Below are 18,787 nucleotides of genomic sequence, written 5' to 3'. Positions count from 1 at the left end.
GAGGAGCCATGTGATGTAACATGCATGGGCTGAGAGTCAATGGATTTAGATTCTGGGTCTAGCCTCTCACCATTTTGAGATGATGGGCAAGCCACTTCACTGAGATTATATACAAATTTGAGCACTGGACTAGATCTTCTCCATAGTGCCTTTTTCCTTAATTTAGTTAAATTAAGAGTAAGTTAGGGAATGGGAATGAAGATTCATTTTATGTCATACTAATGAGTAATTGTGTTTTATTGTCCAAGTGAACATTTTTTGAGAACTTGATTAGTTTACTAATGAAAATATTTTTAATTGGGCAGAGCAGGAATTTAAAGTTTTAAAGTTATCTTTGTTCAAGAGATGAATTCATAGAGGAAGAGAAAGAAGAAAATGTCTTGGGATCAGCCAGGAAAGTGTTGCCAGTAGGGAGATCTGGCAATAGGGACTGCTTTTTATGGAAAACAGGTATAAACCCTTCTTTAAAGAGCATTTATTGTTATGCAGCCATTAATGATATGCTCAAAGGTAGTTTACTTTCCTAACAGTCTTATGAAGACTTCACTACCTTTCTAAAGAAGTGAGGCTCCAGAATGATTCTGCAAACAGCCAGCTGAATCAGAATATATATATACAGAAGCTGGTGCTTCTATGTATTTATCTATTTTTATTATTGTATCTGTGGAATTTTTGTCTTTTTCTTTTTTTAAATGTTTTTTTTATTGTGGTAAAAGTCACGTAATATAAAACATACTTTAACCATATATAATATGGTTAAATATAAAACATATTTTAACCATATTTAACTGTACAGTTCAGTGGCACTAAGTACATTCACATTGTTGTGCAACTCTCACCGTCATCCATCTCCCGAATTTTTCACCTTCCTAATCTGAAACTCAGTCCCCATTAAACACTAATTCCCCAATAGTTACTTCTCTGTGTAAAAGAGACATACATATTTAACTTCATTTGAGTCGTTGTATGTGAGTATCTAGGAAAACCATTGACTCTGGGAGGTGTTCAAGAGTGGGGTTCTGCCCTTCTTGACTTTGGACTCTCATTCATTGGCTGTAATATTTTATGTCTCACATGTCGATGTTGTAAAATGAAAGTTTTCTCTAAGGTATCTCAGAGTTCGTGAGACATGCATCAACTATTTCCCTGTCTTGAGGTCTGCAGTGTTTTAAAATAACAAAAGCAAAACGAAGAAAAGCTGAAGAAAATTTAAAAATTCATAGTGGTTTGACCTGAAAAAAACATAAAGTTACAAGGAACATGATTTTTTTTTTTTCCTCGTTCTGCAGTGTTTTTCTAGGATTGTGTGTATACTAAACACTAAACAAAGTGTTTATGTGAGGAGTCTGTCGTTGACTTTGTGACTCTGCCATCAAGTCCAAGTTGAGCTCTGCCTAGTCACCCTTGACCCCTCCTATCCCAGAATAAGCTATTGTTTCTAATTCTTAAACCTTTTCTGATTTTAGGCTTTGACGAAGTTCTTGAAATGTGTTAATTGGGATCTACCCCAGGAGGCCAAACAGGCATTGGAACTTCTGGGAAAATGGAAGCCAATGGATGTAGAGGATTCCTTGGAGCTGTTGTCCTCTCATTACACCAATCCAACAGTGAGGCGTTATGCTGTTGCCCGGTTACGGCAGGCAGATGATGAGGTGCATTGTTATTCATTACTCCTCTTCAACTGGGTACATTTTAAACTAGAGCCTGATTATGGACTGTGTGTGTTTGTGTATGTGTTTGTGTGTGTGAGAGAGAGAGACAGGGACATTTTTAGAGGGAACAGGATATACTATATGTGTTTGCAGAAGCAAAATTAAAATATTCCTCCAAGGACTCCTCTGAAATGAAAATTTACTTCCTGATCTGTTACGTGATAGGACAGTCTCTCCCAGGACATTTACCTGGCAGTAGAGCTTGTATTGCTCTGTCTGGAAAAAGGAATTCTAGTGAAAAATGGTTTAATGCAGTACCAGCTAGGGAATAATTCGGATCCCCTCTGTCAGTCAGTCTACAACAAGCCACATTTAATTGTAGCCTTGAAAAGCCCTTGGGGCCTTTAAAGCATAGAGGTGCATGGTCATTGTATTCTCTTTCAAACCCCTCCTTTAAACTTTGAGCTACTGACAATTATGTGTATATGTAGATTTTCTGAAGGTGGTTTTGAATCCTCTGGAAAGGAAAGACTACAAACATTATGGTGGCTATTTATATACATTTAAGGCCACCAGGGAAGATAGAAAACTCTGTGTTGACCCAAAGCATTGCTGGATTTTGAATTTTAGTAATTCCTAATAAGGTAGATGAATTCACTAATTTTTTTACTTATTAATTTTTATAGAGGGAATGTGTTCTCAAACATAACCTAATAGTTTATGCTAACCTGCAAGGTTTATGGAATATGGGATGACTCTTCTCAAGCCTCAATATGTATAGGAGCGCCGATTATTATTTTGAATTCGTAGTGGTATCTGAATTTCAAGAAGCGAAATGCAGCATTTATTAAGGTTGATAGTTGTATATGTATTTAATTACAATAAAATTTAAACACTGAAGTAAGTAGTATAGTGAATGCTCATACATAATTTACCCATCTTCAGCAGCTGCCAACTCATAGACAATTTGTTTCATCTCTAACACCAATTATTCTCCCCTCCCCATTCCCTACCCTCCTCTAGATTATTTTGAGGTAAGTCTCAGATACTGTGTAATTTTATTGGAATAGGATGTTTTTCACTCTCCTATCAAAGAGCAATTCCTAGCATTGTGATTCAGCATATTATCTTCTCCGTTATTGTTTTTACTATATCACAAGTAAAAAATTTATTACAATATTTATTTAAAATAGTGAAATGTTTGTTTTGAAATTCGTTGAAATTTCACTTTAGTCATTAAGTCTTTATCTATGTTTGACATGAGTCAAACAGAAAGGCCTCTGGGCTATAGTTAAGATAGTCCCCCTCAACGTGGGTTCAGAATTTAAATAGAAATATTGTAAATCATTGTTTTTGATTGCCTGACTTTGTTGCCTTACAAGCTTAGAGGCTAAACATTTGATTGTCTCTGGAGTTAACAGTATTCATGCAAGTACTGAACTATTTCTAGACCATTTTACAATTTTTGTTATGACGTAAAGAATAATGATAGAAATATTGCATGCATCCTAAACTGCAAAATATGGTTGTTAGTTTTGGTGTGTCTTTTGAAGTTTGTATATACTCAGCTTAAAAAAAAAAAGGTCTTTTAATTCAGTTTCTACTGAATCTTCAGATGTATATTAAGATTTGAATTTTGTCTTTTCTCTATGTACCTATATGTCTTTGGGAACATGTATTATTCTCACCTCGGTTTCCAATCCAAAAAATAGTGATAACAGCTGCTTATGCCACTTGATAGTTATGAAAAAAAATTATCTGGGGCAGAATTTTGAAAATTGTACTCATACAGTTATGCTGAAGGATTGCAAATTTATATTATGTCAATTTCAAACTAAAATCATTCATGTTGTACCTTTCATTTCTAATTGGTTTAAAATTTCTCCTTTTGCTTTGTCTGTGGAATAGTATAATATTTATGGACTTATAAACTTCAAATGTTTTTTGGTATTTCAAAGGATAATATAACCATATATTGGGTTGGTCAAGAAGTTCCTTTGGTTTTTAAGTAAAAGACACATTTTTCATTTTCACCAAGAACTTTATTGAACAGCATATTCACCATTTTGTTCCACTACCATCTGCCATTTTTCAGGCAGCTTCATAATGCCATCTTCCCAAAACTTTGTATCTTTTTGAGCAAAAAACTGTTCCAGGTGCCTTTTATAGTCTTCCAGGGAATTGAAATTTTTTCCATTAAGAGAATTTTGTAAAGACCAAAATAAATGGAAATCCGAAGCTGCAGTGTCTGGTGAATACAGCAGATGAATCAGAACTTCCCAGCTGTAACAGTTTTTGACTGGTCATCAAAGAAACATGCTGTCTTGCATTATCCTGATGGAAGATTATGCGTTTTCTGTTGACTAATTCCAGACGCTTTTCGTTGAGTGCTGCTTTCAGTTGGTCTAATTAGGAGCAGTACTTGTTGGAATTGATCGTTCGGTTTTCCGGAAGGAGCTCATCATAGAGGATTCCCTTCCAATCCCACCATATACACAACATCACCTTCTTTGGATGAAGATCAATCAGGCTTTGGTGTGGTTGGTGGTGGTTCATTTCACTTGCCCCATGATCTCTTCCATTCCACATTATTGTACAGTATCCACTTTTCATTGCCCGTCACAATTTGTTTTAAAAACAGAACGTTTTCATTACGTTTAAGTAGAGAATTGCATGTGGAAATATGGTCAAGAAGGTTTTTTTTGCTTAACTTATGTGGAACCCAAGCAACAAAGTGATTAAGATAACCAAGCTGGTGCAAATGATTTTCAGTGCTTGATTTGGGTATTTTGAGTATGTCAGCTATCTCCTTCATGGTATTATGTTGATTCTTCTCAGTTAATGTCTCGATTTGATTGCTATCAACTTCAACTGGTCTATCCGACCATGGAGCATCGTCCAGTGAGAAATCTCCAGCATGAAACTTCGCAAACCACTTTTGACATGTTTGATCCGTCACAGCACCTTCTCCATTCACTGCACAAATCCTTTTTTGCGTTTCAGTTGCATTTTTACCTTTCTTGAAATAATAAAGCATAATATGACGAAAATGTTGCTTTTTTTTCTTCCATCCTCAATATTAAAATGGCTACACAAAAATGCACCAATTTTGATAAGTTTTTTTAAAAATGCACACTTGATATGACAGCTGTCACAATACGATCTAACAAAATTGTTTTGAATGAAGTTAAAGACAACTAAGTGCTACTAGAGCCATCTTACGGAAAAAAAACGAGCGAACCTTTTGGCCAACCCATAATAATATATAATATAATCGTATAATCATAGCATCAAAGATACGTCAAAGGTCACTTTGTCTAAATATCCACATCTTGGATGACAAAAAAACTTGAATGAAAAATACTGTGTTTTATATTTGGACAGTCTGATTTTTTCAATATGCTGTAGTCCCTCCAGTAGCCAGGCCTGCCAGGCCTTTATATGTGCTACTTCATCGTCCTAGTGGAGTCTTCCTGCTGTTCATCCTTCAAGCTGTAGCACAGACCTCAACATCTCTGAGAAACCTCTCTTAACCATTCCAGGAAGCAGATGACATTTTTCTTTGTTTCTTTCCTGATCCCACAGCATTTGATTTGTTCCTTTACTATATGATATTATCATCTTTTTTTTTCTGATTTGCTTTGCTTTTAAATTGTAAATGAAATAGTAACATAGAAAGTAATATTCCTTTAATAACTCCACTTCTCCAACCATTTTTTATCCATAGAAAAGTAGCCACTCTTATATCTTTTCATATATTATCTATGCAAATTGCAAGCATATATATGCATGTATGGTATATATATGCACCTCTTTAAAAATTAAGAAAAATAGGAATATCCTATACATATTGTTAAAAACTTGCCTTATTAATTGAACAGTATAATCTTGGACATTTTCTCATCTTCAACACATATATTTGGTGTCCGTAAGGTCTGGAAACATAGGCAAATGACTATCAAGGCAAATGGTGTCAAAGGCACATTTAATCTGTAGGAAAGCACTGTGTTTTTAGACTTTATGGATACCTGTAGATGTACCTTATTCCTTTCAAACAGCAGCATAATATTTTACTGCAAATTTATTTTATAATTTATTTAACCAGTCAGCTTCTTCTGGTAGGCAGTTGTTTTATTTCTAATCTTTTGCTGTAACTATTTTAGTGAATAGACTTTTGAATATATGTTTTTCCATATTCTTGAATAAGTAGCTTGCATTGGAATTATTGTCACAATATATATGCCTTTTACATATGCTTTTTTCTGATAATCCTTTATGAATCTTCTGTTTTTGTGCTTGTATCATACTTTAAAAAATTGCAGTTGCTTCATAATAACTTTAAACATATGATTGGATAAAACCCCTCCCTTTCTTTTTTTCTTAAACAATTTTCTTTATAATTTTTGTATATTTATTCTAAATTTAGAACAATTTTGTCATTTTCTTAAAACTCCACCAGAATCTTAAGTGTAATTACATTAAATTTGTGTATTATATTAGGGAAGATTAAAATCTTTATGATATTAAATCTTCCCTCCTGGAGATACATGATTATTCAAGTCACAATTTTATAAAATTTTTTTCACATTTTAAAAAATTATATTTATTCTGTGACAATTGTTACTATTATGAACTACCTCACCCCTTTTATCTCTTATTTCTGTTTGTTGGTTAAATGGAAAACTATGTTTTTGTTTTAATATTTATGTTTTATCTAGTTTCTTTAGTGATGTTTCTTGATAGTTCTATTAAGTGTTAGGTGGGTCCCTGTAATTTGTAGGTATAGCATCATGCTATCTGAAAAACATTGATATTTAATATATACTGTGCATGAAATAGATGCTGAATTCCTAATGTTAAACTCACCATACATCTGTAAAATAAATATTAATCAGTCTTTTAATATCTTTCTGAATTTGATTTGTTTAATGTGCTATTTCAGAATTTTTAAAAGCCGTATTTCTTACTACTGTGTGGCTCAAAAGAAGAGAGATTCCCCATTAGAATTTGAGGAAGAAGTGGCATTTGAGATAGACAATGAAGGAAGAGAATTTTCAGAGTTGGACATGACTTTACATTCCAAGTGGAGAGAGCAATATGAGCAAAGGCAAAGAGATTGAAAAGTACAGGAAAAATAGAAAATATTTCGCTTTAACAGAAGTGTGGGATATATGTAGCTGCCTGGGAAGCAAGGTCGGAACCCATGTATCTAACTGTAACTGTCTAACTGTAAATGTCTATATGAAGAGTTATGCTTAACTCAATAAGAAACGGGAGTGATTTTGACAGGGAACGTTGCATTTATATTCTGAAGCATTAGAATTAACTTGTTCTTGAGAAGAATGGTGATTGCTATCTAGATAGTATTTCATAGCTCTTAGGAGATTTTTACTGAATTGCCTGAGATAGAAATATGATTTTTTGTTTGTTTGTTTTGTTTTACTTCTATGCTTATGTCCTTCATGCTTGGAGGAATTTTGTATTTTCCAAGATGTGCCTGTTTAATGAGCAAGCAGACTTTGCACTTACTACTGAAATTAATTCATTTTCATACAAATGAAGGAAAGTGTAGTTTGAATACAGAATACCAGATGACTAACACAATCAGATTGTGATGAATGACTTAAAAAGAGGAGTTTTCTTCCAAATTTCTCCTTCCTGGGAAATTTAATAACAATGCAGCGTTTTTGATTTCATGTAGTAAGTCTTTTCTATACTTGGGAAAACACACTAGGTGATACATTCAGCAGCATTTCCGAAGCATGCGAGGCTAGCAGTGAAACTGAATTACGTATACCTCCTAAGAAGGATACTTGATTAATCTATTTTCTGTTATGCAATTTTGTTTCTTAAAATAAGCATACCTAGCTGTTAGATGCCATAAATCTCAAATTAAAAAATAGAAAATCAAACATTTATTGATCCAATTAAAAATTGTTTTTAGAAATGGAACACTATAGAGGTGCTTTGATACAGTCATTTGATTTCCCTGGCCACTGATACTGATATATTTGAGTAAGAATAAATAAGCCAGTTAACCTTTCATTTAATTTTTTGAGAAAAAATGGTATTTAATGGTAAAATCATGTATATTGCTTTTTGTAATTATAAGAAACGTTGACTGTCAATATAAGAAAAAATTATGAAAAGAATATATTTTGGTTTAAGTAAGGGAAAATACGTTGTTGGGAAGTAGTTTGTCCTCATGGAATTTATAAAATAGTGGAAATGACAAAGAGTATATAAACAAGTAATTACAAATGCTATAGTTGTTACAGACATGAAAGGAAAGAGTGGTCCATGAAATATTTACAAGGGATTTAACCTGGTTTCTGGGCTTAAGGAAAGGTGACTGAAATTGAACTGATAGTCACAAAGTCTCAAATTATCTAATTATGAGTTTTGAGTGCCTGAGTGGCAATTGGAACTGGAAGACAATAGACGCTTTAATTTTTTTTTTGAGTTCTGTGAGTTTCTTCAATTTGTAATTATTTTTTGTTTTGTTTTGTTTTTTAAATTAATTAATTTATTTATTTTTGGCTGTGTTGGGTTTTCGTTGCTGCCCGCGGGCTTTCTTTAGTTGCAGTGAGCACGGGCTACTCTTCCTTGCGGTGTGCGGGCTTCTCATTGCGGTGGCTTCTCTTGTTGTGGAGCATGGGCTCTAGGCACGCAGGCTTCAGTAGTTGTGGCACGTGAGCTCAGTAGTTGTGGATCACGGGCTCTAGAGCTCAGGCTCAGTAGTTGTGGCACACGGGCTTAGTTGCTCCGTGACATGTGGGATCTTCCCAGGCCAGGGCTCGAACCTGTTTCCCCTGCATTGGCAGGCGGATTCTTAACCACTGCACCACCAGGGAAGCCCTGTAATTATTTTTTTTATTTTTTATTTATTTTTTTTAAACATCTTTATTGGAGTATAATTGCTTTACAATAGTGTGTTAGTTTCTGCTTTATAACAAAGTGAATCAGTTATACATATACATATGCTCCCATATCTCTTCCCTCTTGCGTCTCCCTCCCACCCTCCCTATCCCGCCCCTCTAGGTGGTCACAAAGCACCGAGCTGATCTCCCTGTGCTATGCGGCTGCTTCTGACTAGCTATCTGTTTTACATTTGGTAGTGTATGTATGTCCATGCCACTCTCTCACCCTGTCACATCTTAACCTTACCCCTCCCCATATCCTCAAGTCCATTCTCTAGTAGGTCTGTGTCTTTATTCCCGTCTTGCCACTAGGTTCTTCATGACCTTTTTTTTTTTTTTCCCCTTAGATTCCATATATATGTGTTAGCATACTGTATTTGTTTTTCTCTTTCTGACTTACTTCACTCTGTATGACAGACTCTAACTCCATCCACCTCACTACAAATACTGCCATTTCATTTCTTTTTATGGCTGAGTAATATTCCATTGTATATATGTGCCACATCTTCTTTATCCATTCATCCGATGATGGACACTTAGGTTGCTTCCATGTCCTGGCTATTGTAAATAGAGCTGCAATGAACATTTTGGTACATGACTCTTTTTGAATTATGGTTTTCTCAGGGTATATGCCCAGTAGTGGGATTGCTGGGTCGTATGGTAGTTCTATTTTTAGTTTTTTAAGGAACCTCCATACTGTACTCCATAGTGGCTGTATCAATTTACATTCCCACCAACAGTGCAAGAGTGTTCCCTTTCCTCCACACCCTCTCCAGCATTTATTGTTTCTAGATTTTTTGATGATGGCCATTCTGACTGGTGTGAGATGATATCTCATTGTAGTTTTGATTTGCATTTCTCTAATGATTAATGATGTTGAGCATTCTTTCATGTGTTTGTTGGCAATCTGTATATCTTCTTTGGAGAAATGTCTATTTAGGTTTTCTGCCCATTTTTGGATTGGGTTGTTTGTTTTTTTGTTATTGAGCTGCATGAGCTGCTTGTAAATCTTGGAGATTAATCCTTTGTCAGTTGCTTCATTTGCAAATATTTTCTCCCATTCTGAGGGTTGTCTTTTGGTCTTGTTTATGGTTTCCTTTGCTGTGCAAAAGCTTTTAAGTTTCATTAGGTCCCATTTGTTTATTTGTGTTTTTATTTCCATTTCTCTAGGAGCTGGGTCAAAAAGGATCTTGCTTTGATTTATGTCATAGAGTGTTCTGCCTATGTTTTCCTCTAAGAGTTTGATAGTGTCTGGCCTTACACTTAGGACTTTAATCCATTTTGAGTTTAGTTTTGTGTATGGTGTCAGGGAGTGTTCTAATTTCATACTTTTACATGTACCTGTCCAGTTTTCCCAGCACCACTTATTGAAGAGGCTGTCTTTTCTCCACTGTATATGCTTGCCTCCTTTATCAAAGATAAGGTGACCATATGTGTGTGGGTTTATCTCTGGTCTTTCTATCCTGTTCCATTGATCTATGTTTCTGTTTTTGTGCCAGTACCAAACTGTCTTGATTACTGTAGCTTTGTAATATAGTCTGAAGTCAGGGTGCCTGATTCCTCCAGCTCCATTTTTCGTTCTCAAGATTGCTTTGGCTATTCGGGGTCTTTTGTGTTTCCATACAAATTGTGAAATTTTTTGTTCTAGTTCTGTGAAAAATGCCAGTGGTAGTTTGATATGGATTGCATTGAACCTGTAGATTGCTTTGGGTAGTAGGGTCATTTTCACAATGTTGATTCTTCCAATCCAAGAACATGGTATATCTCTCCATCTATTTGTATCATCTTTAATTTCTTTCATCAGTGTCTTGTAATTTTCTGCATACAGGTCTTTTGTCTCCTTAGGTAGGTTTATTCCTAGATATTTTATTCTTTTTGTTGCAGTGGTAAACGGGAGTGTTTTCTTAATTTCACTTTCAGATTTTTCGTCATTAGTGTATAGGAATGCAAGAGATTTCTGTGCATTAATTTTGTATCCTGCTACTTTACCAAATCCATCGATTAGCTCTAGTAGTTTTCTGGTAGCATCTTTAGGATTCTCTATGTATAGTATCATGTCGTCTGCAAACAGTGACAGCTTTACTTCTTCTTTTCTGATTTGGATTCCTTTTATTTCTTTTTTTCTCTGATTGCTGTGGCTAACACTTCCAAAACTATGTTGAATAATAGTGGTGAGAGTGGGCAACCTTGTCTTGTTCCTGATCTTAGTGGAAATGGTTTCAGTTTTTCACCATTGAGAACAATGCTGGCTGTGGGTTGGTCATATATGGCCTTTATTATGTTGAGGAACGTTCCCTCTATGCCTACTTTCTGCAGGGCTTTTATCATAAATGGGTGTTGAATTTTGTCGAAAGCTTTCTCTGCATCAATTGAGATGATCATACTGTTTTTCTCCTTCAATTTGTTAATATGATGTATCACGTTGATTGATTTGCATATATTGAAGAATCCTTGCATTCCTGGCATAAACCCCATTTGATCATTGTGTATGATCCTTTTAATGTGCTGTTGGATTCTGTTTGCTAGTATTTTGTTGAGGATTTTTGCATCTATGTTCATCAGTGATATTGGCCTGTAGTTTTCTTTCTTTGTGACATATTTGTCTGGTTTTGGTGTCAGGATGATGGTGGCCTCGTAGAATGAGTTGGGGAGTGTTCCTCCCTCTGCAATATTTTGGAAGAGTTTGAGAAGGATAGGTGTTAGCTCTTCTCTAAATGTTTGATACAATTCGCCTGTGAAGCCATCTGGTCCTGGGCTTTTGTTTGTTGGAAGATTTTTAATCACAGTTTCAATTTCAGTGCTTGTGATTGGTCTGTTCATATTTTCTATTTCTTCCTGGTTCAGTCTTGGCAGGTTGTGCATTTCTAAGAATCTGTCCATTTCTTCCAGGTTGTCCATTTTATTGGCATAGAGTTGCTTGCAGTAATCTCTCATGATCGTTTGTATTTCTGCAGTGTCAGTGGTTACGTCTCCTTTTTCATTTCCAATTCTATTGATTCGAGTCTTCTCCCTTTTTCTCTTGATGAGTCTGGCTAATGGTTTATCAATTTTGTTTATCTTCTCAAAGAACCAGCTTTTAGTTTCATTGATCTTTGCTATTGTTTCCTTCATTTCTTTTTCATTTATTTCTGATCTGATCTTTATGATTTCTTTCCTTCTGCTAGCTTTGGGGTTTTTTTGCTCTTCTTTCTCTAATTGCTTTAGGTGCAAGGTTAGGTTGTTTTTCCGTGATGTTTCCTGTTTCCTGATGTAGGCTTGTATTGCTATAAACTTCCCTCTTAGAACTGCTTTTGCTGCATCCCATATGTTTTGGGTCGTTGTGTCTCCATTGTCATTTGTTTCTAGGTATTTTTTGATTTCCCCTTTTATTTCTTCAGTGATCACTTCGTTATTAAGTAGTGTATTGTGTAGCCTCTATGTGTTTGTATTTTTTACAGATCTTTTCCTGTAATTTATATCTAGTCTCATAGCGTTGTGGTCGGGAAAGATACTTGATACGATTTCAATTTGCTTCAATTTACCGAGGCTTGATTTGTGACCCAAGATATGATCTATCTTGGAGAATGTTCCATGAGCACTTGAGAAAAATGTGTATTCTGTTGTTTTTGGGTGGAATGTCCTATAAATATCAATTGAGTCCATCTTGTTTAATGTGTCATTTAAAGCTTGTGTTTCCTTATTTATTTTCATGTTGGATGATCTGTCCATTGGTGAAAGTGGGGTGTTAAAGTTCCCTACTATGATTGTGTTACTGTCAATTTCCCCTTTTATGGCTGTTAGTATTTGCCTTATGTATTGAGGTGCTCCTATGTTGGGTGCATAAATATTTACAATTGTTATACCTTCCTCTTGGGTCGATCCCTTGATCATTATATAGTGTCCTTCTTTGTCTCTTGTAATTGTCTTTATTTTAAAATCTACTTTGTCTGATATGAGAATTGCTTCTCCAGCTTTCTTTTTATTTCCATTTGCTTGGAATATCTTTTTGCATCCCCTCGCTTTCAGTCTGTATGTGTCCCTAGGTCTGAAGTGGGTCTCTTGTAGACAGCATATATATGGGTCTTGTTTTTGTATCCATTCAGCCAGTCTGTGTCTTTTGGTGGGAGCATTTAATCCATTTACATTTAAGGTAATTATCGATATGTATGTTCCTATTCCCATTTTCTTAAATGTTTTGGGTTTGTTATTGTAGGTGTTTTCCTTCTCTTGTGTTTCTTGCCTAGAAAAGTTCCCTTAGCATTTGTTGTAAAGCTGGTTTGGTGGTGCTGAACTCTCTCAGCTTTTGCTTGTCTGTAAAGGTTTTACTTTCTCCATCAAATCTGAATGAGATCCTTGCTGGGTAGAGTAATCTTGGTTGTAGGTTTTTCTCCTTCATCACTTTAAATATGTCCTGCCACTCCCTTCTGGCTTGCAGAGTTTCTGCTGAAAGATCAGCTGTTAACCTTATGGGGATTCCCTTGTGTGTTATTTGTTGTTTTTCCCTTGCTGCTTTTAATATGTTTTCTTTTTATTTAATTTTTGATAGTGTGATTAATATGTGTCTTGGCGTGTTTCTCCTTGGATTTATCCTGTATGGGACTCTCTGTGCTTCCAGGACTTGATTAACTATTTCCTTTCCCATATTAGGGAAGTTTTCAACTATAATCTCTTCAAATATTTTCTCAGTCCCTTTCTTTTTCTCTTCTTCTTCTGGGACCCCTATAATTCGAATGTTGGTGCGTTTAAAGTTGTCCCAGAGGTCTCTGAGACTGTCCTCAGTTCTTTTCATTCTTTTTTCTTTATTCTGCTCTGCAGTAGTTATTTCCACCATTTTATCTTCCAGGTCACTTATCCATTCTTCTGCCTCAGTTATTCTGCTATTGATCCCGTCTAGAGTATTTTTAATTTCATTTATTGTGTTTTTCATCATTGCTTGGTTCCTCTTTAGTTCTTCTACATCCTTGTTAAATGTTTCTTCCATTTTGTCTATTCTATTTCCAAGATTTTGGATCATCCTTACTATCATTATTCTGAATTCTTTTTCACGTAGACTGCCTATTTCCTCTTCATTTGTTAGGTCTGGTGTGTTTTGACCCTGCTCCTTCATCTGCTGTGTGTTTTTCTGTCTTCTCATTTTGCTTTTCTTACTGTGTTTGGGGTCTCCTTTTCACAGGCTGCAGGTTCGTAGTTCCCGTTGTTTTTGGTATCTGTCCCCAGTGGCTAAGGTTGGTTCAGTGGGTTGTGTAGCCTTCCTGGTGGAGGGGACTAGTGCCTGTGTTCTGGTGGATGAGGCTGGATCTTGTCTTTCTGATGGGCACGTCCACGTCTGGTGGTGTGTTTTAGGGTGTCTGTGGCCTTATTATGATTTTAGGCAGCCTCTCTGATAATGGATGGGGCTGTGTTCCTGTCTTGCTAGTTGTTTGGCATAGGGTGTCCAGCACTGTAGCTTGCTGGTTGTTGAGTGAAGCTGGGTCTTGATGTTGAGATGGAGATCTCTGAGAGATTTTCGCCGTTTGGTGTTACGTGGAGCTGGGAGGTCTCTTGTGGACCAGTGTCCTGAAGTTGGCTCTCCCACCTCAGAGGCACAGCCCTGATGCCTGGCTGGAGCACCAAGAGCCTTTCATCCACACGGCTCAGAACAAAAGGGAGAAAAAATAGAAAGAAAGAAAGAGGATAAAATAAAATAAAATAAAATAAAATAAAATAAAATAAAGATATTATAATAAAAAATAAGAAAAAAATTATTAAGAAAAAAAAAATTTTTAATGAAAAATATGAAAAAACTTATTAAGGAAAACTTTTTTTAATTTTTAAAAACAAAATAAGGAAAAATTATTAAGAAAACATTTATTAAGAAAAAAAAAATTTTAAGTAAAAAAAAAAAAAAAAAACAAAAAACGAACGGACCGAACCCTAGGACAATTGGTGAAGAAAGCAAAGCTATACAGACAAAATCTCACCCAGAAGCATACACATATACACTCACAAAAAAAGGAAAGGGGGAAAAATTAATATATCCTGCTCCCAAAGTCCACCTCCTGAATTTGGGATGATTCGTTGTCTATTTAGGTATTCCACAGATGCAGGTACATCAAGTTGTTTGTGGAGCTTTAATCCGCTGCTTCTGAGGCTGCTGGGAGAAATTTCCCTTTCTGCTCTTTGTTCGTACAGCTCCCGGTGTTCAGCTTTGGATTTGGACCAGCCTCTGCGTGTAGGTCACCTTAGGGCGTCTGTTCTTCGTTCACACAGGAGGGGGTTAAAGGAGCAGCTGCTTCGGGGGCTCTGGCTCACTCAGGCATGGGGGAGGGAAGGGTTCGGATGTGGGGCGTGCCTGCGGCGGCCTTGGCGTAACGTTGCAGCAACCTGCGGCGCACCATGCGTTCTCCCAGGGAAGTTGTCCCCGGATCACGGGAGCCTGGCCGTGGCGGGCTGCATAGGCTCCCATGAGGGGCGGTGTGGATAGTGACCTGTGCTCGCACACAGGCTTCTTGGTGGTGGCAGCAGCAGCCTTAGCGTCTCATGCCCGTCTCTGGGGTCCACGCTGATAGCCGCGGCTCGCGCCTGTCTCTGGAGCTTGTTTAGGTGGCGCTCTGAATCCCTTCTTCTCGCGCACCGTGAAACGAAGAGGCAAGAAAAAGTCTCTTGCCTCTTCGGCAGCTGCAGACTTTTTCCCAGACTCCCTCCCAGCTAGCTGTGGTGTGGTAACCCCTTCAGGCTGTGTTCACGCAGCCAACCCCAGTCCTCTCCCTGCAATCTGACCAAAGCCCGAGCCTCAGCTCCCAGCCCCCGCCCACCCCGGTGGGTGAGGAGACAAGCCTCTTGGGCTGGTGAGTGCTGCTCGTTGCCCAGCCTCTGTGTGGGAATCTCTTCGCTTTGCCCTCCGCACCCCTGTGGCTGCGCTCTCCTCCGTGGCTCCGAAGCTTCCCCCCTCTGCCCCCCGCAGTCTCTACATGTGAAGGGGCTTCCTAATGTGTGGAAACCTTTCCTCCTTCACAGCTCCCTCCCACTGGTGCAGGTCCTGTCCCTATTCTTTTGTCTCTGTTATTTCTTTTTTCTTTTGCCCTACCCAAGTACGTGACGAGTTTCTTGCCTTTTGGGAGGTCTGACGTCTTCTGCCAGCGTTCAGTGGGTGTTCTGTAGGAGCAGTTCCACGTGTTGATGTATTTCTAATGTATCTGTGGGAAGGAAGTTGATCTCCGCGTCTTACTCTTCCGCCATCTTGCCCCCTCCCCTCTGTAATTATTTTTAAAAGCAAAATTTTGGGAGTTTTCTTAGTAGTCATTGGGAAGGGCTAAGAACTACATTTATAGAGTAAGAAAGGAAATATTTCCATTCTGAAGGTTAAACCTAGAGTCTTTTTACGTTAAGGGAAAACTCAGAAAGGTAAAAACTACTTTGTTGACGCTTTTTTAGTCCAAATTATCTCGATTGTCAGGAGAAGAATGAGAAATTTAGGTTTAGAAATTTGTTTTCTTCAAGCCATTATTGGTAGTTGGCAGGAAAGTAAACATTTAACTTAAACAAGAGTGTTAAAATGTCTGTTTCTTTGTATTTTCCATTTAAGAAGCAACCCAAATTCTCTAAACTCTGAACTCTTTATACTCCAAATTCTCTTTAAAAAAAAAAAAAATGTGATATTTTAAAAAATCCCAACCAGAAAAATTATGAAACAGAAACTCTTCAAAAACTTGAAAATTTGGAATTTCTTATGTAATCTTAGACCTAAAATGCTGTTATCTGATCTATTGCTGAAAAAAAAGGAACCTTTGTTAATTTCTCAGTTTTATATGAACCATCTCAACCTTTTTTCTTTGTTTTCATTTTTCGCCTTGATTTTGAGATACTATTTTTTTTTAATTTTTTATTTTACATTGGAGCATATTTGATTAACAATGTTGTGTTAGTTTCAGGTGTACAGCAAAGTGATTCAGTTATACATATACATGTATCTTTTCTTTTTCAAGTTCTTTTTCCGTTTAGGTTATTACAGAATATTGAGCAGAGTTCCCTGTGCTATACAGTGGGTCCTTGTTGGTTATCTATTTTAAATATTGCAGTGTGTACATGTCAGTGGGATACCATTTTAAACAAGACATTTACTGGTCACTTACTCTGTGCCAGGCACTATTCTGTGACTTTTTTCTATTAATTGATTTAATCCTCACAACTCAATCTCTAAGGTTTATATGAATATGGCCAATTTAAAGGTGAGGACCCAGTGAGGCACCAACAGGTTAAGAAACCTAGTGATCTGCCCAAGGTAACACGGCTGATAAGTGGTAGATAAAAGTAAATTGTTAGCTTGATATTTAGGAATAATTAGACGTAACTTGTCTATAATCATATTGCATTTTTTCTAATATTAGCTTATTTTTTGTTTGTTTTCCAGGATTTGTTGATGTACCTATTACAGCTGGTCCAAGCTCTCAAATATGAAAATTTTGATGACATAAAGAATGGATTAGAACCCACCAAGAAGGATAGTCAGGGTTCAGTGTCAGAGAGTGTGTCGAATTCTGGAATAAATTCTGCAGAAATAGATAGGTATGGATGTCCAGGGAGGAATTATTTTCAAATCTGATAGTTTTCCACCTTTTCAAATTGTCTTCTTTTCTTTTTCCCCAGATGTACCAAACCCTAAGTTGGAAGTTTTACCAATGAATATGGCATGTGCACTCACAGAACACAAACCACTATATTACAGGACAGTGTTTTGCAAGCTATGGAGTCAGAATTCCGTTGTTAAAATCTTGACTCTGCCACTTACTAGCTGTGTAAACTTGTGTAAATTAAATATTCTCTGTGTGGCCCCAGTTTCTCACCTTAAAACGGGGATATAGCAATAGTAACCTTTAAGGATGAAAGATTAAATGAGTTAATACATAAAGCATTTAAAAAGTGTCTGACACATGGTGCTTGGTGTCAGATATTATTGCTATTCATGCAAAAAAAAAAAAAAAAAGAAAGACGAGGCAAGTTAGTGGACTCAAATATTTTTTTGTAAAGTTGTATTTTTTATTGACTGTTTTTCACCTCTTCAGTAGTTAAAACAACCTGTTAGTTGAATTGAAAGTAAGCTATTAACAGTAATAACAATTAAGAACTCCCACCTCTGTAGCAGACACCAAGAGATGGTCCACATATATTAAACCTGTTATTAGTAATCCTCTGAGGTAGGTATTCATATACCTAATTTAGATATGAAGGACTTAAGGAGAAGTTAAGTAAATTGCCCAGTTTTTTATTTTGCAAATTAGGTAGAGTTGACTCCATAGCCCTTGTTCTTTCTACTTTGCCATTTGCTTTTCATAAAATCTTAAAATTTGAGATAAATAGGAACATTTGGGTAAGAAATCTGAGGCTAAGTGATACAAAGTTGTTTTGTGAAGGTCATGAGATTTGTCAATGACAGAAGGAGGTCTAGAATTCAGATTATCTGAATTAGTACAATTATTTCGATTATCAGGTGAGTTCAAGGTTATATTTCTGAATTTTTCTTAATGATAATGCTGTTTTTATCTTCTGTTTTTCATTTGCAGGAGAACTGAGAAACAGGAAAAAAACATTTTTTCTTATGTAGGCTGCTTTGTGTTTTTCTGTTTTTATGAGAAGAGACCCCTTACATTTTCTTCCACTGTACATTGAAGGCCTTCAGTCTCTAGTGATGCTTATTTAACTTCATCTTACTTATGCCCCCTAGAACGTCTTATTGGAAGTTTATTTAAAATTTCATGATAGGTTGTAAACTATAACCCAGTATTTCCCAAATTATGGTCTGCTGGTCACTAATATGTATGTTTTCTAAAAAGGTTAAAAAAGGTAGGGGTTGTCTTGTGGCCAAATATGTTTGGAAGATACTGGCTTAAAGTAAAATGTACTTTAAAAAAAAAAAAACTATAGTATTTATCAGAAACTTTAATACATGCAAACTTGCACATATATCTCAAAGAGGCTATTACCCATATTCTTTGACTATGCAGCCTCTTTTTCCAGAACATAATGTGACTCTAGTGCTGCACAGAACACACTTTAGGAAGTAGTGCTTTAACCAGACACAATTGAGGTGAACTATGCTAAAAATGTGTGTCTTCTCTTACAGAAAGAATATTTTACATATCAGTGGTATCTCCTATTATTTTTTCAGCTCCCAAATTATAACCAGCCCTCTTCCTCCAGTGTCTTCCCCTCCTCCTGCATCTAAAACAAAAGAAAGTTCAGATGGTGAAAATCTGGAAG

The 18,787-nt window shown here is 36.4% G+C and overlaps 1 protein-coding gene across 8 annotated transcripts in view; it reads left to right on the top strand.

Moving 5' to 3' along the window:
* The window catches only part of PIK3C3 (phosphatidylinositol 3-kinase catalytic subunit type 3), a 161,681-nt gene that overhangs the window by 67,742 nt on the left and 75,152 nt on the right, over positions 1–18,787 (top strand). For 5 of the 8 annotated variants that reach the window (XR_014251495.1, XM_082416000.1, XM_082416004.1 and 2 more), the window contains exons 10-12: positions 1,467–1,685; positions 16,941–17,095; positions 18,651–18,786. Coding sequence is in view for 7 of the 8 variants with exons in the window: in XM_082416000.1 (XP_082272126.1) it covers positions 1,467–1,685; positions 16,941–17,095; positions 18,651–18,786 (510 nt within the window). In the remaining variant the exon portion in view is untranslated. The remainder of the gene's footprint in view (positions 1–1,466; positions 1,686–16,940; positions 17,096–18,650; position 18,787) is intronic. The other 3 variants (XM_082416003.1, XM_082416001.1, XM_082416002.1) reach the window with 3 other exon arrangements.

This window comes from Balaenoptera physalus (genome assembly GCF_965194825.1).
Source record: "Balaenoptera physalus genome assembly, chromosome: 12".
In the NCBI taxonomy this organism is placed as follows: Eukaryota; Metazoa; Chordata; class Mammalia; order Artiodactyla; family Balaenopteridae; genus Balaenoptera; species Balaenoptera physalus.
Note: the sequence above shows the minus strand (reverse complement) of the source record. Positions and strands in the feature narration are given on the sequence as shown.